This window comes from Mustela lutreola, chromosome 12 (assembly GCF_030435805.1).
Source record: "Mustela lutreola isolate mMusLut2 chromosome 12, mMusLut2.pri, whole genome shotgun sequence".
In the NCBI taxonomy this organism is placed as follows: domain Eukaryota; kingdom Metazoa; phylum Chordata; class Mammalia; order Carnivora; family Mustelidae; genus Mustela; species Mustela lutreola.
Window position 1 is genome coordinate 89,862,132 of NC_081301.1, and position 23,822 is coordinate 89,885,953.

Here is a 23,822-nt window from a genome sequence, read left to right on the forward strand (position 1 = left end):
GGCAGGCTCCGCGGTTCGGCTCCGCGCTCCGGTCCCCTCTTCCGTTCACTGTCGGAAATGGCCCGAGGTTAGACCTCAGGGAGAACTTCCCAGCGTTCCGCCCTCTCCGTATTTGACACAAATGGGGTGCGCGCTCGGTGCGAAGCCCAGGGCCTGCGCCTTGGGCCACGTGTGAATGCGTGATGCCCCACGGCTGCAGAACTGTGTCTGGGAGGGATTTGCCAGCTGCGGCTGCGGGCTTGCTGGGAACCCGACGGCCCGCAGGTGTGCGGCTTGGCTGCAGGAGGTTTACAGCCCTTAGGAGCGGGCAGGTGGGAGAGGGATTGCCTGGTTTACATCCGAACTCTGTACTTCCCAGCTGTGTGACCAGGGGGCAAGTCAACTCACTTCTCTGTGCCTCATCTATAAAATGGAGGTGGCTTTTTTGGTTTTTTTTGTTGTTTGTTTGTTTTTACTCCAGGGTTGTTTTAAGGATTAAATGAGTTAATCTAGGCAAAGTGTTTTTTTAGAACCTGCCTGCTAAGTGTATGGTATTAAGCTGTTTTGAGATAGTGAGAGAACACAAGCCGGGGGCAGAGGGAGAGGGAGAAGCAGGGTCCCCACTGAGCAGGGAGCCCGTGTTCAGGGAATCCCAAGAGCCGGGGATCACCACCTGAGCCAAAGGCCCATGCTCAGCCCACTGAGCCACCTGGGCGCCCCAATTATGAGCTTGTTAATACGCTATAGGTAAAAGACCATTTTACTTACGTTGTGTTTTGCAGAGGAATGCAAATTGTGAACTATTCCTATTTTATATAGGCTTGAGAAAATACTACCTGTGCATACCAGAGAATATAATTTTTATGGAGGTGTTAGTGGACAGAGGAGATTGTTTGCGCTCAAGTTTTTCCAAAGCCACCTTGGTCCTTGGTGAATAGTAGAGATAGGACGCAAGTATAAATGTGTGGGACACTAAATGACAAGTGTCAAAGAAGAACAGAAACTATTGGATATCACTACTGAGTGGGAGGGTATATACGACTAGGGGTGGGGACAATCAAGGAAGTCTTCATGGAGGAAGTGGCATTTGCACAGGGCCTTGAAAAAATAGGGTAGAGGAGGTGGGATCTGATTGGCTGTCAGAGGGGTAATCCGGGGCGTTCTTTTGTATGAGAGACATTTTCTTGCCTTCACTTAACCCTATGTCATTTATTGAGCACCTGTTATATAAATACCCAGCCTGGAGAAGCTGTTTCCCCCTGTAAATTATCTGGGGATACACTGGAAGGTTAAAACAAAGTGGGGGTAGGGGGGCGTGTGTGCTATTGGCATCCAGTGAGTAGAGCCCAGGGGTGTGTTAGATAATGTGCTATAGACAGGATGGCCCCCTACAACACAGAATTACCCAGTACAAAATGGTAGTGGTGCCAGGGCCGAGAAGCCCTCACTAGAGGCAAAGGAAAATGTTTTGGTTGCCCGCCACAGCCCCAGGTTCTGCCACACTAATAGTGAGGCTTGTCTCACACCCTCGGAAGTGCATTATATACTTGGGGGGTTGCACTATGATTAACTAGCATGCTTAGCATGCTCTGGCATAGAGAAGGCCCTGGCCTATTCCCTGCAAAATTGGTATCTTTTCAGCCAAGGAGGCGGGCTCAGAGTAGCAGAGCTGACCACAGGAAGGCCTCCCCGGAATCTGCTTCTCAGTTGCACTGAGAAAGACGGATACTGTATGATTTCACTCATATGTGGAATCTAAACAAAGAAACAAACAAAAATCCGAATCAGACCTGTAAACACAGAGAACAAACTGATAGCTGCCAGAGGGCCAGGTAGAGGGGTGGACCTTATAGGACCCAGTGCTGTTTCCCCTTTTCCCCTTTCCATGTAGCTTCAGCCCAAGGGCAGGTGCTGGGAGGTGGTGTGTAGCAGTGCCTGCCCACTTGGGGGTGGGAGAGAGTTCTAGAACTCACATTCTCCGCTCTTAGAGGTCATTTTTAGGACTTACTCGAGGGCAGTGATTCCTGAGATGTTTGGACCAGCAGCTTTAGCAGCCCCTGGGAACTTGTTAGAAAGGCACATTCTTAGGCCCTATGTAGACCTACTGGATCAAAAACTCTGGGGTAGGGCCCAGGAATTTGTGGTCTAACAAGCCCTCTGGGGAAATCGGATGCACCCGGAAGTGTGAGAACCACTATAGTGAGGTATGTCTTGGGGTAAAATTGTGAATCAAGCCAAGGTCAACAGGATTATCTTTTTTAAAAGATGATCCTTACTAGAAAAACAGGTTTTATTTTAAAAAAAAATTATTTCAAGGTGCCTGGGTGGCTCAGATAAGGTTAAGTGTCTGCCTTCGGCTAAGGTCATGATCTCCAGGTCCTGGGATCGAACCTCACGTCAAGCCCCCAGCTTGGCAGGGAGTTGGTTCTCCCTCTCCCTCTGCCTCTATCCCTGTCTGTATCTCTCTCAATGGAATTAAAAAAAAATTATTTAGGGTGCCTGGGTGGCTCAGTTGGTTAAGTGACTGCCTTTGGCTCAGGTCATGATCCTTGAGTTGCAGGATCGAGTCCCACATTGGTGCTCCTGGTCAGTGGGGAGTCTGCTTCTCCCTCTCATTCTCCCCCATCATGCTCTCGCGCATGCTCTCTCAAACAAACAAATAAATAAATAAAATCTTAAAAAAATTTATTTTTAACTGAAGTATAGTTGACCTACACTCTTATATTAAGGTTATTATTATATTATCATATATAATAATTATATTAATGTATATTATATTGTTCTTCAGGTGTACAGTATAGTGATTTGACATTTCTGTACATTACACTGTCCTCACTGGGAGACGTGTGGTGGCCATCTGTCATCATACAATGTTATTACAATAATACTGACCATATTCCTTATGCTGTACTTTTCGTCCCCATGACCTATTTATTTTACAAGTGGAAGTTTGTACCTCTTAATCCCCTTCGCCTGTTTTGCTTATCCCCTATCTGCCTGCCCTCTGACAACCACCAGTTTGTTCTGGGTATTTATGAGTCTGTTTTTTTTTTTTTTTTTGCTTGTTTCTCTGTTTTGTTTTTTAGATTCCACACAGAAGTAAAATCATATGATATTTGTCTTCCTCTGTCCGAGTGATTTCACTTTAGCGTACTGTCATCTGGTTTCATCGTGTTGTTGCAAATGGCAGGATTTCATGTTTTGTAATCGCTGAGTAACATTTCGTTTTATATATATGCCACATCTTCTTTATTCATCTTCTACTGGATACTCAGGTTGCTTCTGTATCTTGGCTCTTGTAAATAATATTCTAATGAATGTGGGGCTGCATATATCTTTTTGAATTAGTGTTTTCATTTTCTTCAGGTAAATACCCAGAAGGGGGATTACTAGATCATACAGTACTTTTAATCTTTCCCTTTTAAAAAAATGTATGTATTTATTTTAGCAGGGGTGGGGGGCAGAGGGAGAGAGAGAAGGAGAGAGAATCCCAAACAGACTCCCCGTCGAGCGTGAAACCCAATGAAGGGCTTGATCCCACAATCCTGAGATCATGACCTGAGCTAAAACCAAGAGTCTGACTCTCAACTAACTGAACCACCCGGGTGCCCCATACTTATAATTTTTTGAGGAATCTCCATATTGTTTTTCATAGAAAATGTACATTCCCACTAACAGTGCATGAGGCCTGCCTTTTTTCCACATTCTCACCAACACTTGTTTCCTTGTCTTTTTGATATTAGCCATACTGACTGGTATGAGGTATATCTCATGGTGGTTTTGTTTTGCATTTCCCTGACAGGATAATCCTTCTAAAGCTAAAAATCTAAATCTAAAATGTGAATGTAACCCATCAGTTCCTTTTTACCACCATCAAGATAAGTGCTCTTTCCACTGGACCCTACTCTCCAGCTAATCTGAGGGTACCAATTAGAATTAGGTTTTGCGGAGTAAAACAGAGAACAAGAAATTAACATTTTAAAAATTGAGAAGTTTAGGGGCGCCTGGGTGGCTCAGTAGGTTAAAGCCTCTGCCTTCTGCTCAGGTTGTGGTCTTGGGGTCCTGGGATCAAGCCCCGTGTCGGGCTCTCTGCTCAGCGAGGAGATTGCTCCCCCCCAACCCCCTGCTTGCCTCTCTGCTTATTTGTGATCTCTGTCTGTCAGATAAATAAATAAGATCTTTAAAAAAAATTGAGAAGTTTATTTCTCTTTCACATCCAGAGAGGTCTAGAAATTGGCTGTCCAGGGTTCTTGGACTGTTCAGCAAAGTTATCTGGGAGTATGATTTCTTTTTCCAAATCAGTGATTTAGTGTTTGGCAAAAATGACGTATATTTTATAAAAATTTGAGAAATTTTATTTATTTATTTAGAGCATGCACAGGTTAGGGGGCTGTGGTGAGCACTGAGGGTCAGAAGGAGAGAATCCTAGACCAGTGGGGCTTGATCTTAGGACCTGATATCATGACCTGAGCTGATATCAAGAGTTGGACACTTAGCCGACTGAGGCACCCAGGTACGCCTAAGATTCAAGAAATTAAAAAATATATATATTCAAAAGATTCAAGAAATTAAAAAATATATATATTTAAATATATCAGGCAATTCAGTAGGTGTATTTATTTTGTCTATGACTAAGCTGGTCTCAGAAGGATACAAGGCAAAATCAATCCTTTTTTTGTTTTTTTTAATTCTATTAGCCAATGTGTAATACATCATTAGTTTTTGATGTAATGTTCCATGATTCATTAGTTGCTATTACACCCGGTGCTTATCACAGCACATGCCCCCCCTTAATGCCCATCATCCAGTTACCCCATCCCCCCACCCACCTCCCCAAATCAGTCTTTTTAAAAGATTTTTTAAAAAAGATTTTACTTATTGGGGCGCCTGGGTGGCTCAGTGGGTTAAGCCGCTGCCTTCGGCTCGGGTCATGATCTCAGGGTCCTGGGATCGAGTCCCACATCGGGCTCTCTGCTCAGCGGGGAGCCTGCTTCCTCCTCTCTCTCTGCCTGCCTCTCTGCCTGCTTGTGATCTCTGTCTGTCAAATAAATAAATAAAATCTTTAAAAAAAAAAAAGATTTTACTTATTTGTCAGAAAGAGAGTGAGCACATGCAGGAGGAGTGACAGGCAGAGGCAGAGGGAGAAACAGACTCCCCACGGAGCAGAATCTGACATGAGGCTCCATCCCAGGACCTGAGATCATGACATGAGCCAAAGGCTTAACCCACTGAACTACCCAGGCGCCCCTTAAATATATTTTTTTAAGTGCTCTGTGCACCCAGTGTGGGGCTTGAACCCACAACCCCGAGATCAAGAGTGGCATGGTCCACCAACTGAACAAGCCAGGCATCCCTGATATCGATCTTTTTTATTTTTTATTTTTTTAATTTTTATTTTGTTTTTAAGATTTTATTTATTTGCAAATGAGAGAGTGAAAGAGAGGTGGCGGGGCAGAGGGAACGGAAGAAGCAGACTTCCCACTGAGCAAGTAACCCAGCGTGGGGCTCCATCCCAGGACCCTGAGATTATGACCTGAGGTGAAGGCAGAGGCTTAACTGACTGAGCCACCCAGGTGCCCCCAAATCAATCTTTTTTAAATCCATGGCTCTCGTCTTCTCAAAGTATAACTTAGGGGTGTCTGGGTGGCTCAGTGGGTTAAGCCTCTGCCTTCGGCTCAGATCATATCTCAGGGTCCTGGGATCAAGCCCCACATCGGCTCTCCGCTCTGCAGAGCATCTGCTTCCCCCTTTCTCTCTGCCTGCCTCTCTGCCTACCTGTGATTTCTCTCTGTGTCAAATAAATAAATAAAGTCTTTAAAAAATAAAAAAAAAGGTATAACTTAATCATCTCATATATATAACATATAATGATCCTTCTCCCCAAGAAAAAAGTTATATATTCATTAATTTAAAACTTTATCATATAGGGCACCTGGGTGGCTCAGTGGGTTAGGCTTCTGCTGTCAGCTCAGGTCGTGATCTCAGGATCCTGGGATCGAGCCCCACATCGGGATCTCTGCTTAACGGGAAGCCTGCTTCTCCCTCTCTCTCTGCCTACTTGTGATCTCTCTCTGTGTCAAATAAATAAATAAAATCTTAAAAAAAAACTGTATCATGTATATCTATTACATTTTATTTATATTGTATATATCTAAATATATAGTATGTAGAATTTATATATCGATTTTATGTGTATTCATATATTTTATATAAATTTTTAATTTGTATTATAAATATAGATGCATTAGGTAATATATTACATTATGTAGTAGAAATATAAATTATATGTGATTATATAATCACAATATGATTAATTATATAGTTATATAAACATAGTGTTATAAAACTGGCATATAATTACTAATTAGCGTTAACTATATAATCAATATATAATTATATATAGATATATATTTCTTGGAGAAAGAGATCCCACCTCTGCTTACCCCTTCACACGCATCCTGTACCCTCTCCACGTTCCCTAGACTTTTGGTCACACTCCTACTTCTTCACCTTGCTGTGCCCTGCAGGGTGTTTGGCCTTTGCTCTTGCTGTTTTTCCTGAAACACGCTTTGTCTAGCTGATCACAGGGGGCTCTTCTCATCTGCGGGCCTCGGTCCGCATGTGCCCTCCCTAGAGGGAGCCCACTTCTGCCCATTGCGCCCAAAGGAGACTCACTTCTCCCTCCATCCCGATTCCCTCCTGCGCTTCCGTCCATTGATTCCTCCATAGTGATGAAGGGCCAGCGGAAGGCAAGCATACAGGGACAAGGCCCCCAGCCCTGAGAGGAAACCACCCTTCAAAGGATTTTACGCCACCCTGGAGGGACCCCACCACCCTTTCCCAACCTGATGGGATGTCAGTCCCAGGGAGGGTTAACCAGATTAGAGCAGCCGGGTAACAAGCCCGTAAAGATCCCTAGACTTAGAAGCTCCAGTGGCGGGACCACTGGGTGGCTCAGTCCGTTAAGTGGGTGACTTCGGCTCAGATCTCCAGGTCCGAGTCCTGCTCTTTGGGCTCCTTGCTCCTTGCTCAGTGGGGAGCCTGCTGCGCCCTCTGCCAGTCCTGGTAGGAAAGAGGGAAGGAAGAAATCCTGTAACTGAACGCCTGCCTTGCTAGACCATGGGCTCTGTGTGTTCTGTTGGCCACGGTGTCCCAGTGCTGGGCATGGTGCTGGGTGAGGAAGGGCCCAGTAACTGGCCAGATGAAGAATGGATGAATAACCTTCCCTGTGGCCTTACCTGCAGAATGGAGATTGTAGGGGCGTGAATGTGGCGTGAATGAAATGAAGTGGTGCGCAAACTTTTTGGTAATGGTACTTGGCTCATGGTAAGATCTCAACAGTTACTCTTCCCTTTCTCTGTCACTGAGTCCTAGGCTCGACTCTGACCCGCCGGAGGCAACCTTGGGCTAGTCATTGAAACTCTTGGGCCATCAGAGTTTCTGCCATCAAGTATCTCTTGAGTGAACACGGGTTCTAATGCTGGAGATACGGCCATGAATAATTAAATAAAACTTGCTTTCTTAGAACTTACATTCTAAGATCTCCAGTGGACTGGATATATATATATATATATATATATATATTTTTTTTTTTTTTTTTTAAGATTTTATTTATTTGACACAGAGAGAGAAATCACAAGTAGGCAGAGAGGCAGGCAGAGAGAGAGAGAGAGAGAGAGAGAGAGAGAAAGGAGGAAGCAGGCTCCCTGCTGAGCACAGAGCCCAACACCGGGCTCTATCCCAGAATCCTGGGATCATGACCTGAGCCGAAGGCAGAGGCTTTAACCCACTGAGCCACCCAGGCGCCCCTGGACTGGATATGTTTTCTTAGATTCTGTGTCATGCCGGAGCTGGAATGCTCTGGCTGAGTTTTGTTTTTTTTAAGATTTTATTTCTTTGGGATAGAGCGGACGAGAGAGCACAAGCAGAGGGAGCGGCAGAGGAAGAGGGAGAAGCAGGCTCTCCACCGAGCAGGGAGCCCAACGTGGGGCTCGATCCCAGGACCCTGGGATCTTGACCTGAGCCAAAGCCAGACTGAGCCACCCAGGTGCCCCCTACACCCCCCCCCCCCCCTTTTAAAGTGCTCTGGCTGAGTGTGGAGCAGAGGTGGAATGAGAGTGGCCTAGCCTGACTTGGGAGGGGAGGGGGCAGTCCTCAGCTTAATTTCATCCTGTTCCAGCGGGTCTCTAAAGACACTTGGCAGATCTCCTTGAACGGTGCATGTTTGGAGGTTTGCCTGTTATGGCACAACATCTGCAGCTCTGGAGTCTTGAGAGCGCGTCAGAATTCGAGGAGGTGGAGGAGTGCGGGGGGAACCCAGGCCTCCTGGCTGCTGGAGCGGTTCTCTAAGGCTGGAGAGGCTCAAAGACCCACGGTTTCCCTTCTTTCGGGAGCCTCAGTCCCAGGAGCGGCTCTGATTGGCTCTGCCGGGCTCATAGGCCCGCCCCTTGGAGCAGACGCTGTTGCTAAGGGGATGGAGCAAGCTGATTGGTCAGGCCCCGGGGCGAGGGCGTATTAGGCAACCGAGCGGGTGGGAAGGTTTGCCGGGGAGCGAGGACACCAGTGCTAGCCCACTCCCCAGTAGATGCTAAAAACTTAAGTCTCCAACTTCTCACCCATCCTTGCCTGGCCTTGGGCTTCAGCTTCTAACACTTAGATCTGGGGAAAAGCAAGTCCGTTCTATTTGCTTCGGTTGATGGATAAGAGACATTTCCCAGGATGTTCCTCTCTACAGTTGCCAAGGGCACGTTTTTCTCTAATGAGGGGTGAGAAATAGCAGTCTGTCCCGGGAGGCTGGTTATGGGACCAGGATCTGAATCCAGGCTCTGGCATGCCATCCAATACAGGACTTCGGAGCTTAAAAGAGATTAAGTTCATAAACTAGCCAACAAATGAATTGATCAATCATTCCAAAATGTTTCTGACAATAGGAAACCTGTAAATTATTTAAACAATGCGCTGATTATTGAGACTGTCAGTAGCAAGAGAAAAAGGAGGTTTGGATTTATATGCTAAGAAAGGCTCCCCGAAGGGCCCTTTGGGGCCGAGTATGATTGGGTTTGATCCCTGAGCTGGTGGAGGAAGAAAGGCTCTGGCGGAGACCTGTCACTGTACAAACAACGGTTAGTGGAGACTGGTTGAGAGAACAAGAGGAGGGAAGCGTGTCACATATCTGAAGTATCACTTTAGAAAGTCATTCTTGGGGACGCCTGGGTGGCTCAGTTGGTTAAGCAGCTGCCTTCGGCTCAGGTCATGATCCCAGCGTCCTGGGATCGAGTCCCACATCGGGCTCCTTGCTCCGCAGGGAGCCTGCTTCTCCCTCTGCCTCTGCCTTCCACTCTGTCTGCCTGTGCTCGCTCTCGCTCTCTCTCTCTCTTACAAATAAATAAATAAAATCTTTAAAAAAAAATGTAAAAAAAAAAAAAAAGAAAGTCATTCTTGTTGAATTAGCTTTAATACACCAACAGCCTTAAGGAAGCAGCCTGATGCGGTAGGAACATGTGGATATTGTGGACTGAGATCTATTGCAAGGCAAAGTCATTAATGTAATTAAACATAATCCTCTTACAATATATGTGCGGAGCACGTGTTAAAGATTAAATAATTGGAGAGGGTGGTGGATGGAATTGCCCTCTTCCAAAATTCATATGATGCCGTTCTAACCTCAAGTACTTCAGAATGCGGCTCTCTTTGGAGAAGAACTTTTCAAGGAGCCCCTGTGTGGCTATTTTTTATGGTCACCTTAGAGAGTTAGGGAACCAGCAGGAAGGCACAGCTGGCTTAAAGAGGGTGAAAGACTGACCTGGAGTTAGGCACACACTGAGTGTCTTTTTGTTGCGTACAACTCCAGCGTCTGGGTTCCCTTCCTAGACAAGAACCATTTGCACCTTACCAGTTTTCTACAAGGTTGCATCTTTGAGATTGAATTTAATAGCAAATAATAAGACAAATGTGGTCACTGTGTTGGGGTCCGTTATCAAAGGAACGAGACTGAGACAAAGTGAAAGTTATGCAAAGCTTTATTCTAGGCCAAGCATTAGAAGTTAGACTGACCGGCCAGGGCCACCTCGGAAGAGAGAAACCCCATCCTGATCTCACAGGCTGGTTTTATAGGGCATCACCGCAGACCCAAGGTACGTGGCTTCTATTGTTAAGGCGTTTACTCCCGGAATCGATACCGGGAACCGATACCAGGAACTACTGGGGCGTTTATTCCCAGAATGAAGTCCATAGATGTAAACAACAATAGGGTTACCTAGGCAAAATGGAGTCGCTCTGGCTAAGCAGGCCCTAATAGTTAAAGAGGTTTTAACATTAAATCGGCAACTAACAACTGTCTTAGAGCAGGGTTCCTCAACGGCGGGGCTGCTGACAGTTCTTTGCTGTGAGGGCTGTACTGTGCATTCGGGATCCGCGGCACCCCTGGCCTCTACCCACTAGATGGCAGTAGTATCTGCTTCCCCATCCAGTTGTGACGGAACTTTCCAGACGTTGCAAAATAGAGGGAGGCAAGACTATCCCCCATTGAGAACCACTGTGCCAGTGTTCCTTTGAATTAAAGACCCAAAGCCTTACTTTTGCCTTACTTGTGTGTGTTAGATAAAATGTTAACAGTGTTCAGATCCCTGCTCTGCTCCTGGCTGCGAGTCCTTGGTCTAGTTGTTAACGTTTCTGAGTTTGTTTCTTCTATAAAACCTAGTGAACACACCTCTACCACGGAGGTTTGTGCAAGGATTAAGTGAAAGCGTATGTGCCAGGCATGGACATTAGCAAACTCCAGCCACACACTTGGCCTCACGCTTGGCCATGCGGCTTTAAGTAGCATGTTCATGGGGCACGTGCATGGCTCATTCGGTTAAGCATCTGCCTTTGGCTCAGGGGTCCTGGGAGCAAGTCCTGTGTTGAGCTCACTGCTCAGCGGGAATCTGCTTCCTCTTTCCCCCCTGCCCCTCCCCAACCCTGTTCATGCTCTCTTTCTCTCAAATAAATAAATGAAATCTTAGAAAGAAAAAAAAAAAGGCATGTTCCTATGCCTGTGGCCCCCAAGGGCAGAAAGCACCGCTGGGACACTTGGGCTGGCATTGGTCTATGCCTGAGGGGCCTGTAGGATCACCAAGAAGTCGGGTCCCTGCAGCTGAACTGGGCACCTCCCATCAGCACTGGGGCAGGACAGAGGAGTGGGGGGTCTTGATAAGAGTTAGGGGAACAGGAAGGGGCTACACTTTCTTCATCCTGGGCCATCAGGGTATGCCATCTCCTTTCCTTCAGCCTAATGGAGTCGTCGCCTGCTCTGCAGCTTTCTGCAGGACAGGGGGCTCTCCTTGCTCTCTCTTAGCCTTGGGCAACCAAGAGAGCCTGAGAATGTATATAGGGTCAGGACTTCCAGGTGAGAGTAATGGGCATCTTTGTTGCTATCCTTCTACCTCTGTTCTTCAGAGGCAAGCTTGTTCATGAACTGAATTTAATGTATATGTGTACTGGGAAGCTATTTTCTGAAGTAGGAGTGGAGGGGAAAGGAGCTTTTATGGTCCCAACCCCTCTCCCTGAAGGCGCGATTAATTGGGAAACTAACCCAGATCCCTCCATGGGTGGCCGAGCCCTGCCTTAGGTCCTGGGACTCCCAGAAGGGGTTATACTGGGGTTTCCATTTTTTTTTTTTAATTTAAATTTTTTTCCATTTTTTTTTAAAAGCTGCTACATATGTGGTTATTTATTTATTTATTTATTTATGAGAGAGAGAGAGAGAGAGTGTGTGCGTGAGCAGGGAGGAGGGGCAGAGGGAGAGGGAGAGAATCTTAAGCGGTCTCCGTGCTCCTTGCAGAGCTGGACCCGGGCTGGATCTCACAACCCTGACGTCATGACCTGAGCTGAAACCAAGAGTCGATCCTTCAACCAACTGAGCCTCCCCGTCAAATTTATTTTTGACGGGGAGGTTGTGCTGGGGGGAGGCGGTTCAGCACAGAGCTGGTTCAGCCCAAGGTGGGGTCGACTGCTCCTCATTCCCTGCTTGTGAAATAGCAACTGAGCCGCGGCCTGGCCTTGAGGCTCTGGCCTGGACTTGCCAGGGAAAGAGTGAAAGGAAACTGCCACCCCCTCAACCCCCAACAAAGAATCGCATCAGAGATTTGCTGGTACTTTCCGGGCAGCCTCCACAGCTCCCAGCAGTGCCCGGCTTGCCTGCGTGAGAGCCATGAGAACTGCTGTGAGTTATTACTTCCACGAAGCTCCATGAACTCCGTGGAAGTTAGTGAGCTGAATTTAGTTAGTGAGCTCGTCTGTGGGGACTGTGACTTGTGGGTAGTGCCCAGGGCTGCACCGTGCAGCAGGGAGACCCTGGGCAGGGGTAGTGGGGAGGCTTGGGGCAGGGGCAGGGCGACCTGCTCCAGCCGCACGCGCCACCTCTGCGGACCCTGAGCAACAAAGACCCTTCCTCTCCCTGGATTTCAGTTCCCTCATAAACAAAATGGCGGATAAACATGGTGCCCCGTGTCCTCGGAGACCAGGAAATGCAAGAACGTTTAAAGACTAGCAGCGGTGCTTATGAGCCAGGCTCTTTGTGGGAACTCTGGAGAGTTTCTTGTAGACGTAGTGCAACTGAGTGGCTCATTTTCCTCCCATTTAACAAATATTTCCTGAAGCCCTACTGGGTGCCAGGTACTGCTCTAGGTGCTGATGAGACAACCGTGAACTCAATGGGCAGAAGTCCTCTCCTTCTTACGTTCGGTGGTGGGGAGGCGGAGGGGCAACCAAAAAAGTGAGTGAAGCAATGTTAGTTGGTGAGAGGTGGTACAGGAAAGACCAGAGTGAGGAACAGGGAGGGGCATGTGGCAGCCAGCCCCACGTGGCCCCTACCCTTGGTATCCGCACCCTCGCCTAGTCTCTTCCCACTCCATCCCAGGCTTGGTCTGCGTGACCAGTAGAAGGTGGCAGAAGTGACGGTATGTCACATCTGACCTTCCGTCTTAGGAGACCAGCTTCCTTCTTGGGCTCTCAGAGCACTCACTTGGGGGGACGCTGGTTACCATGCTCTGCGGACCCTCGGGCAGCCTGTGGAGAGGCCCACGGGGATAGGAACTGAGGTACCCATCAAAAGCCAGTGAGAGGGACGCCTGGCGGGGTGCTCAGTCAGTTAAACGTCTGCCTTCGGCTCAGGTCATGATCTCAGGGTCCTGGAACGGAGTCCCGCATCGGGCTCCTTGCTCAGTGGGGACTCTGCTTCTCCCTCTCTCTGCTCTGTTGCCCTCCTCTGCTTGTGCTCTCTCTCTCTCTGACAAACAAATAAATACAAGCTTAAAAATAAAACAAAAAGCCAGTGAGGAAACGAAGCTTGCCAACAGACTATAACGTCACAAGAGACTCTGAGCCAGAACCTTGGAGAAAGCCTTCTCTTCCGTGCTGTAGAGGATGTGGGTGGATGGTGCCCTCCGCTGCAACTGTCCTTTCTAGGCAGTGGGCTAAGTGCTTTGTGGATGCTATCTCATTTAATCCTCCTCTAACTGCCATATTGGGGGTACCAATGCTGATTCCATTTTCCACAGCAAGGCTCATTTGCCCATAACTCATTTGCCCAAATCCTCTAGCTAGAAAGTGCCTGAGCTGGGACTCCCACTTGAGTCTTCCCACAGTCATGCTCTTCTACCTTTTGTCTGCTCTTTCCACACCAGGCTTTGGACCTCACACTAATAGCCTCTCCCTTCCTCCAGTTCTCTCTTGTTCCCCAAGTCATTCCTAAGTGTTGACATTCATGGAGCTCTTTGGCCCCAGGCCACGGTCCTCCCTCTCTTTCAGTGTCAGATGGTGGTTCCAGGGTTCAGAGGAGGGTCTGTCTCTCAACCACATGCCCCAGTTGCATAGTTCCAGAATCTTCTTTCTGCTGACCTTCTCACACAGCTTCAGCAAGCTGTTCCCACGCCGGGTTGTTTATTTGCTGTCAGAACCATTCTGCATTCCTACCTCTTTTTCTCCATCTGATGGGAGAGCTGATGCCTGCAAAGCACATTTCCCAAACTGCCCGGTCACTTAGCGTTGTAGGAAGTTCAGCCAAGGAGAGGCACTTGGTAGGAGATTAGAAGGTGCCTCCTCACCTCCCTGCAGGCAGCACTTCTCATAGTGACTGGGCTCCCTCTGCGACTTCACCTCCTGCTGTGCAGGCCACCCTGGCTTCAGCCTGGGCTCCTGGGCCCCGGCAGCACGCTTTCTCCCTTGGTTCCTCCAGCTGTACTTGTGGCCACACAAGCTTCCTGCATTTCCCAATCTTGAGCTTGTCCCATTTCTCCCTAGCTCTTTTAGCTCCCCTTTGATGTGAGCCCCCAGATTAAATTTCCTCTATGAATTGCTTGAGCTAGGTTTTTGCTTTCAGGTGGGATCCCAAGTGATACCAGGTGGGAAACCCTGGACTTTACCGTCATCTTAAACGGGTCTTCCTCAGATCTCTTTAACTACAGGATCCCACTCTCTGATGAGAATCTGCAATTCTTCTATGACACTCAGGTTCTCTCTTTCAGTTCAGTGTTTGCCTCATGTATCCCTGTAACCATCTGTCCATCTGTCCGTCCATCTGTCCATCTGTCCATCATTATTCATTGTGCTGTGCTTGCTGATGATACAGTGATGACCAAGATTGAAAACGAACACATTTTCATGCAGCTCATGCAGAAGAGAGAATGTTTTTTTGTGGTGAGAACATTCAACGTGGGATCTAGCCTCTTGACAAATGTTAAGTGCACAGTAGTACAGTGTCGTCACCTACAGGCACCACGTCGTGCAGCAGGTTTCTAGAACTTTTACTCCTGCGTAATTGACACCATATGCCTATGGCACAGCAGCTCCCTCTTCCTCGCTCCCCTAGCTCCTGGCAACCATTCTATTCCTTATTTCCATGAGTTTGAGTATTTTAGATACCTCACATAAGTGGGATCTTGCACTGAGGCTGGTTTTGTTTCGCTTAGCATAATGTATCCATGTTGTCCCATATGGCCGGATTTCTTTCTTTCTAAAAGATGAATAGAATTCCATTGTTCGTATATACTACATTTTCTTTCCACTTATCCATCGATGGAGGCTTAGGCTGTTTCCATATCTTGGCTGTTGTGAAGTACAGATATCTCTTCAAGATCCAAATTTCAAGTTTTTTAAAAAAAAGATTTTATTTATTTAAAGTAATCTTTACACCCAACATGGGGCTTGAATCCATAACCCCAAGAATAAGAGTCACATGCTCTACCAACTGCCAGGCACCTCTCAGGTTTTTTTTATTGTCGTTGTTTTGTTTTGATATGTATCCAGAAGTGGACTGACTGGGTCATGTAATTCCCCAAAATTCCGTTTTTAATTTTTTGAGGAATCTCTATGCTGTTTTTCATAGAGACCGCATCAGTTTATATTATCACCAACAGTTCAAGAAGGGCTCCCTTTTCTCTATATTTTGCTTAATGTGGTTTTGATTGGCATTTTTCTGATTAGTGATATCGAGCATCTTTTCATTTATCTGTTAGCCATCTGTATATCTTCTTTGGAGAAATTCCTATTCCCATCCTTTGTCTGTTTCTTAATTGGGTTACTTTTTTTTTTCCCAAGATTTTATTTATTTATTTTTTTTTTAAGATTTTTATTTATTTATTTTACAGAGAGCGATCACAAGTAGGCAGAGAGGCAGGCAGAGAGAGAGAGAGAGGGGAGGAAGCAGGCTCCCCGCTGAGCAGAGAGCCCGATGCGGGACTCGATCCCAGGACCCTGAGATCATGACCCGAGCCGAAGGCAGCGGCTTAACCCACTGAGCCACTCAGGCGCCCCCCAAGATTTTATTTTTAAGTAATCTCTATACCCAGTGTGGGGCTCAAACTCACAACCCAGAGTTCCAGTCACAGGCTCTTCCCGTTGAGCCAGCCAGGCATCCTGTTGGTTTTGTTTTTGTTTTTCCTTTTTTCTGCTAGTGAGTTCTAGGAGTCTCTTATATAGTTCAGGAATTAACCCCTTAGCAGACATATGGTTTGCCAACATCTTCTCCCCTTCCGGGGGTGTTGCCTTTTCACTCCGTTGATGGTTTTCTTTGCTGTGTGGAAGCTTTTTAGTTTGATGTAGTCACACTTAACTAATTTTGCTGTTGTTGCTAATGCTTTTTGGTGTCATATTCAAGAAAACATTGTCGAGACAAATGTCATAAAGCTTTCCTCCTCTTTCTTGGAGTTTTAGTTTTAGGTCTTAACATTTAAGTCTTTAATCCATTTTGAGTTGACTTTGGGGAGGAGAGGGGTAAAATAAAAGTATCTACAAAAGCCACATAAGTGCAGGGTGGCTCTGTGGCTCTGTGGTTAAGTGTCTGCCTTCGGCTCGGGTCATGATCCCAGGGTCCTGAGATCGAGCCCTGCATTGGGCTCTCTGTTTGGCGGGAAGCCTGCTTCTCCCTCTCCTATTCCCCCTGCTTGTATTCTCTCTCTCACTGCCTCTCTCTTTGTGTCAAATAAATAAATAAAATCTTTTTAAAAAAGCCACATAAGTGCTGTAATAGGGTACTTATAGGGTTTTGTAGGAGCACATGGCAGTGTCTCAGCCCTCCCAGAGAGTTTGATGAGGGCCTGAGTCCTTGAGGCCTGACCCACGAGGAGCTGGTCAGACAGAAGAGGGCAAGAAGGAAAGAGAAGAGCGGCCTGAGAGGACAGTCTGCACAGAGCCAGAGTCAGATCAGGAAAGTACCCGTGCTGGGCAGGCTTGAAAGGGAGATTCTCAAATAGAAACGTGGCTATATTGGCCCCCACCTGCCTGTGGAGCAACGCCGCCCTCCACACCCACAGTTCGAATCTCTCCCTTCCTGTCCTGCTCTCCTGGCTCCGGGGGGCACTTCTGGACCCCACAGGACAGCTCCCTGTTAATCGGTCTCCCTTGTAATGGATACAAACGTCCCCAAACGTCCTGCACTTCCTTACTTCTAGAATTCCCTCTCTGGAGCCATAGTGAATCCTATTTTTCTTGCCTTTTTAATGTAGCTTTCTTTTGTTTTGAAGAGCTGTCTAATGATTCAGGTCCTTGGAGCTGGGATCTCTCACTTAGCCCTTTGGCATACAGGCTGTGAAGTGTCTCGGGGCGCTCCTATTGGGAAAACAGAGGGGGGCTGGCGGGTGCCAGAACGGGCGGGCGGAGGCCCTTGGGAACGCCTCCTGGGCGTCCTGAGCCGCCTTTCCCCTCGGCTTCTGCTGGAGTCCTAGGGATAAGGACTGTTTGGCCTCTGCTGACACTGATACAAGAAGACCCACAGCACAAGCTGGACGATAAGCAGCACGGCTTGTTGGCCCTGTGCCCTGGTGACCGCGGGGAGGGCGGGAGGACTGGGGAGCGCCGAGAAAATGCTGGGAATGAGGCGTGGCTGCAACCCAGAGCAGCTGAACAGAGTCCTGTGGGAGCGCAGGCCAACTGTGGACCGATCTTCCCACAGAACACTGAAATCTGGATGGTTGCGGTACATGCAACTGACTAATTTTTAATTTTTAGAAAAAAGTTTTAAATTTAATTTTCTTTAAAAAAATATTTTATTTATTTATGGGGGGGGGGCACGAGGCGGGGCAGTGGCAGAGGGAGAAGCAGGCTCCCTGCTGAGCAAGGAGCCCAAGGTAGGGCTCCCTCCCAGGACCCTGAAATCATGACCCAAGCCAAAGGCAGACGCTTTACCAGCCAAGCCACCCAGGCGTCCCCTAAATTTTAAATTTAAATATACTGTACAGGCCATTGTAACACAGATGAAGCTCGATGTTTATAGGCTTATTCAGGGGTTCTTAACCATGGCTGCACATTACCATCACCTGAGGAGTTGTTTTTTCTTTTTAAAAAGATTTTATTTGTTTGAGAGAGCAAGGGCATGAGAGAGCAGGAGCGGTGGGGGAAGTTCAGAGGGAGAGGGAGAAGCAGGCTCCCTGCTGAGCAGGGGCTCCATTCCAAGGCCCTGGGATGATGACCTGAGCTAAATGCAGCCCTTTCACTGACTGAGCCACGCTTCCCCCCGCCTCAGGCCAATTAAATCAGAATGGGGGTGGCACGATGAGTCATCAAGTTTTTCTACTGTCCCAGCTGATTCCGATGTACAGTTAAGGCTGAGGCTGAGAGCCTCGGGGTTTGACGTGTTTGTGGGCTTCCTCGCATGTGACCTCTGATGTTTACAGCATAGTTCGGCAGAGGATGGGGGAAGGCCCTGTGCCACCTGCAGCCTTTTCTAGCGGTCACTGACAGGTGCGCTGCATCACCAGCGATCCAGTGCCCGGACGGGACCTCTGAAGACCTCTCTTGAGGACCCCCCACTCTTTGTCACGAAGTGTGGACCCTTACGGATATGGCAGAAGAGGTCCCTGAGAAACTCATAGGTTGTTTCACCTTAAGTGGTTGCAAAAGCATCCTTCATCGCTCACAGGTCTGGATCTAGCGTCTTGTCCTGGGTACAGCTTCTCACTGGGTACCTAGCTCCATTGTCTCTGTGTTACAAGGACTAGGCGTCGTGTGCGTGCCGTCACTGTGAACCGTGCAAACAATGCCGGTCGGTAGGTAGGCATGAGGAATTCCCTTCAAGGTCTGGGAAGGACCGGATACGGCACAGCTCCCCAGATTCAACCATGGTGGGCCCGTGGCAGTGTCTCACACGCCTTCCCCTTCCTCAAACGGTGGTGTTTCCCACAGTCCTATCCTTGACTGTTGTCTTCTTAGATCCCATGCTCGGGCTATGCTCCCACCTCTTAACTCTGTGCCATCAATTCTTCTTCTCTGCTGAGTTCCAAATACAGCTTGCCAACAGTCTATTAGACATTTTCTCCTGAATGCCCTATAGGAAACATGGACTTACTGTGATCCATCCTGAATTCATGATTTCAATGAATTTGTTACTGTCTACCTCCATGTGCTTTTCTTTTCTCTCTCTCTCTCTCTCTCTCTCTCTCTCTCTCTTTTTTAAAGGAATTTACTGGAAGGACACATAAAGGAAGACTTGAGAAAACAGTGCGAAGGACAGGTGCGGAAGAAACTTGATTACCAGCCCCCAGAGGCACGTGGGCAGCCTTTGAAGATGCTGTCCTCGGCTGACTCACTTGCAGATGCCTCCAGCCCCCACGTGTTTCTGCTCTAAATTCAAGCTTCTGAGAGAGAGAAACTGATTGGCCTGTCTTGGGTCACGGGCCTACCCCTGACTTGACTCAGGGGGTTGGATCCGGTGATTGGAAAGCCTGTCGGAATCAGATGAGTTAGGATCAGTCCTGCAGAGTGCTGTTAGCAGGAGGAAGCAGACAGCTTGCAAAACAGGGAGGAAAGATTTTACAAAAATTCTCCCCATTTTATTTTTTTAAATAATATTTTATTTATTTATTTGACAGAGATCACAAGTAGGCAGAGAGGCAGGCAGAGAGAGAAGGGGAAGCAGGCTCCCCGCTGAGCAGAGAGCCTGATGCGGGGCTCGATCCCAAGACCCCGAGATTACGACCTGAGCTGAAGGCAGAGGCCCAACCCACTGAGCCACCCAGGCGCCCCCATTTTATTGTTTTAAACATTATACAAGTTACACATAAGTAAATGCACTTGTGAAAAGCCAAAGAAGGAAGACTAGAGAAGAACTCTCCATCCTGCTCTCGTCCTCAGAGGTAAGTTCTACCAAGTTATGGTCGATTTTTACAGGTCGTTTTTTCTGCTTTTTGATATCTATGTAAATATGTGTGTAAAATATGTATATATACATGAATGTAACTGTTCCTTTTCATATTACTATGATCTACTGCCTTCATGGAATTGACAGGTTTTCCCATTTCAAAACTCATAGTCGTACCTCGTTTTTATTTTCGTAAGTGAAGTAACTCATGGTCAACACTCATTTAAGCAGTGCAGAAGTTTGTAAAATGAAAAGTAAAGATTTCCCTTCCTCCAGTCCACATTTCCCTGCAATTCTAGAGCTCTTCCCTAGAGGGAACCACTGTTAACATTTTCTTATTTATCAGAAGAAATACTTCCAGGTGACCAAATGGGGCTATTTCTAGGAGTGTTGATTTGCTGTATCCTCACATCACCATGCTGACTGTCGTGTTTTTATAAATGTAACAAAAAATGTTTTATAAATGTAACAAAAAACCCCATTTTTATAAATGTAACAAAATCATGGGTACCAATGGATGGGTGACCCCTAAGATTTCTAAGAACCGTAGTACTTATTATTATTTTTTTTGGAGGGTGAGCACATGGCTGTGGGGGTTGGGGTGGCGGTGCAGGAAGAGGGGCAGAGGGAGAGAGAATCCCAAGCAGACTCCCCGCTCAGCACAGAGCTTGGCACAGGGCTCAGTCTCAAGACCCTGAGATCATGACCTGAGCCGAAATCTAGAGTCAGATGCTTGCCTGACTGAGTCGCCCAAGTGGCCCCCCAAAATGTAGTACTTTATAAGTGACTGTCCATAAACTCTCTACCTTCTAAACTTCCTCCCGTCATAGAATTTTTTCATCTTTCATATAAGAGGCCATGCCAGTGTTTAAGTCCATAATTTATAGATAACCTTGTTGCTTTTACATCGGACATGGAAACCCGGTGTTCAAAGCTGTTCTACACTGCCCTGCTACTAGGAGGAAAATAAACTGGAAGGGGGGGCTTGTCAAAAATCCAGTTACGATAAGCCTCTCTTTCGGGACCACAGGGTGCAATGTTACATAAATAACTCCTGCGGAGATAGACATTTGCAGTTCTTGTTTGACTTCTGGGGAAGTTCTTTCCATTGTTTGCATAAAGTATCTTGCAGATAGAGATGAAGTTAGAATTGAATGACACAAGCCTTCTTGTACTGTTAGCCATTGGGAACAGCTATTCAAGTGGTCAAAACGGGAATGAACTGCTGTGACTGCCAGTGCATTTTCAGGCAGAGGGATCCTCTTGGTGGCCTTCTCGGGGGTACACAGGAAACAGGGCTGGCTCTCACCTGCCCGTTGGGCTCCGTAGCCAAGCTCCCAGCAGGACGTGGTGGACACACACTTTCCTGACGTTCTCATCTTTTCCAATCAGAAGAAAGGGCTTATGCGGATGCAAAGGGATCTCCCTGCCCTTGGTCATGCTAAGGACTCCCCTGCTTGGCCAGAAGAAGAAAAAAAGCAGAATAAAAAATGGAGGTAGAGCGTGGTTATTCTGTGCTGGTTCTGGGACTGTGAAATACTGATGTTCTGACCTCTTCTGGAGATGTTCCTGGTGTGCAGCCTGTGCTCGGTCTAGAGCCCGTGTTTTTCTAATTGAAGTTTAGTGACTTGTCACATGAATTCATGGAATGACACATGACCGCTTTGAACTGTCCTACTCTGAAGGCATGGGGCGTACATTTTAAGGGTAATCGAGCATTGACTGCTCTTCATGTATCTGTTCCATTGAATAATCTAGAGCTAAGTCAGAAGTGGGTAGAATTTCAGCTGATTTCCTGTGACAAAAGTGGAAATAATCTAAGATCATTCTATGGAGGACACAACTAGGCCTTGCACATGGTACATAATTGCTTCATCAACTTTTGATGAAGGACCAATTTACATTTACAGGAGACACCTGCCTGGAGTCAGGCAATCCAGAATTCCTCGCCGTTTGGTTCGGCTCCAGTCTCTGTGGCTGGGGGAATGGGTGTCGTGTTCGCGTGTGATAGCTAAAAGGGACAGAGCCAGGGCGGGTGAACAAAGCTGTGGACTTGCGGAACTGTCAGACTCAAAGGACAAGATGAAGAGAAAGTGCGAGGAGAAATGTGCACGGCTGTGGCTAGGCGTTTGTGATATGGAACCGTTTGTTGTGGGGCATCCGCTGGTAAGGGCAGTTTGGAACTCTGTATGATGTGGTGGCCTTGGGGAGTGAGGATGGGCCCATCCTTCACACCCTCTGCCTTCCCGTACAGCCCTATGGTATGTTTTAAAATAACTGATAGAACAAATAGAAAATCATTAAGAATATAGAAGACCTGCACAAGACTTATAAACAACTACCCTAGCTGACATTCATAGAACATTCTACCCAACAGAAACACATTCTTTTTGAGAGCGTGTGGAACGTCTACCGAGGTAGATTATATTCGGGGCCATAAAACAATAAATTTAAAGGGATTTGTCATAAAAAGTATATTCTCTGATCATAGTGGAATTAAAAGAGAACTTAAGAACAGGAACATTATTTATCTTTTAAGTGTTCCATTTGATGAAATTTGAAAAGTGTATACAGGTGCATAACGAACATCACAAAGAGTATTTGCATCGCCACAGAAGTTTCCTCGTGCCCCTTTTGTAGTAAATCCCCTTGTAGGGATTTTGTAGTAAATCCAGTTCCTGTCAGCACTGATCTAATTTTGTCCAAGAACAGGAAAATTCTTAGTTATCAAAAATTTGCAAACTTCATACAACACTTTTATTTTTTTAAAAGATTTTATTTATTTATTTGACAGAGAGAGAGACAGAGATCACATGGAGGCAGAGAGGCAGGCAGAGAGGAAGGGAAGCAGGCTCCCTGCTGAGCAGAGAGCACCATGTGGGGCTCGATCCCAGGACCCTGAGATCATGACCTGAGCCGAAGGCAGAGGCTTTAACCCACTGAGCCACCCAGGTGCCCCTTCATACAACACTTTTAACTGGCCCGTGGATCAAAGAAGAAATCCTAAGGGAACTCAGAAAATATCTCGAACAGAAAGAAAATGAAAGCCTAACCTACCAAAATTTGTGGTTGCCACAAAAATCATACTTAGGAGGACACTTACTGCCCTGCATGCCTGTATTTGAAGAGAAGGAAGACGTAGAATCCGTGGCCTTAGTTTCCACCTTGAGAATGGAAAAGGAGAGCACATTAAACCCAAAGTAAGCAGAAGAAGGGAAACACATGTTTTTTATGTTCGTAAAAATTGAGATATAGTTGACACAGAATGTGTTTGAGGCATATGGGATAATTATTTGATACAGGTAGATATTGAGAAATGATTACCACTATTTAGTAACATCCGTCCCCTCAAAGAGTTCGTGTTTATTTTCTTGTGATTAGAACTTTTAAGATGTTCTAAGATGTTAAGATGTTTTAAGATGCTCTCGTAGTGTCTTCCAAACCCCCAAAAGGGTCTTGCTAACCGTGGTCACTGCGGTATTTATCTTCTAACTGGAACCCCTTCCCAGCCTTTGGCAACCACCAATCTGTTCTCTGTATCTGTGAATTAGATTGTTTTTAGACCATGTAGAGGTGATCCCACACAGTGTTTGTCTATGTCTGACTTCTTTGACTTAACATAATGCTCTCTTGAGTTTCGTCAATGTTGTTGCAAATGGTAGGATTTCCTTTCCATGGCTGAATAATACTTGTGTGTGTGGGGGGGAGGGTACATATATATCACATTTGCTTTATTCAGCGTCCATCAACGGATAGGTTGTTTCCATGTCTTATGTACTGTAAAGAATGCGGCAATGAATGTGGAAGTACAGCTAAGTTTTTGAAATAGTGGTTTTATTTCCTTTGGGTAAATACTCCAAAATAGACTTGCTGAGTCATAGGTTGGACCATTTCTGATTTTTTTTTTTTTAAAGATTTTATTTATTTGATAGACAGATCACAAGTAGGCAGAGAGGCAGGCAGAGAGAGAGGGGGAAGCAGGCTCCCTGCTGAGCAGAGAACCCGATGTGGGGCTCGATCCCAGGACCCTGAGATCATGACCTGAGCCACCCAGGCGCCCCCCATTTCTGATTTTTTGAAGACCCTCCTTTCTCTTCTTCATTGTGGCTGCACCAGTTAACGTTTCCGCCACCACTGCACAGATGTCCCCTTTCCTCCCCGCCTTCACCTATGGTTAGAAGAACTGTGTTTTACTCCGATCACATTTTTATGTAAAACTGATGTATTTCAG

At 46.7% G+C, this 23,822-nt stretch overlaps 1 protein-coding gene and 1 long non-coding RNA gene across 13 annotated transcripts in view; one reads left to right on the top strand and one right to left on the bottom strand.

Annotated features, from left to right (window-relative positions):
* The window catches only part of LOC131812394 (uncharacterized), a 279,095-nt gene that overhangs the window by 193,054 nt on the left and 62,219 nt on the right, over positions 1-23,822 (top strand). For 6 of the 8 annotated variants that reach the window (XR_009346327.1, XR_009346323.1, XR_009346324.1 and 3 more), the window contains one exon: positions 18,910-19,586. The exons of the other annotated variants lie outside the window; for them this stretch is intronic. This is a non-coding gene — a long non-coding RNA (uncharacterized LOC131812394). The remainder of the gene's footprint in view (positions 1-18,909; positions 19,587-23,822) is intronic. 8 annotated transcript variants of the gene reach the window in all.
* Positions 23,514-23,822, bottom strand: part of PIP5K1B (phosphatidylinositol-4-phosphate 5-kinase type 1 beta) — a 323,529-nt gene continuing 323,220 nt past the window's right edge. For all 5 annotated transcript variants that reach the window (XM_059141853.1, XM_059141849.1, XM_059141850.1 and 2 more), the window contains one exon: positions 23,514-23,759. In XM_059141853.1, coding sequence (XP_058997836.1) covers positions 23,529-23,759 — 231 coding nt within the window. In that variant the 3' untranslated portion in view covers positions 23,514-23,528. The remainder of the gene's footprint in view (positions 23,760-23,822) is intronic.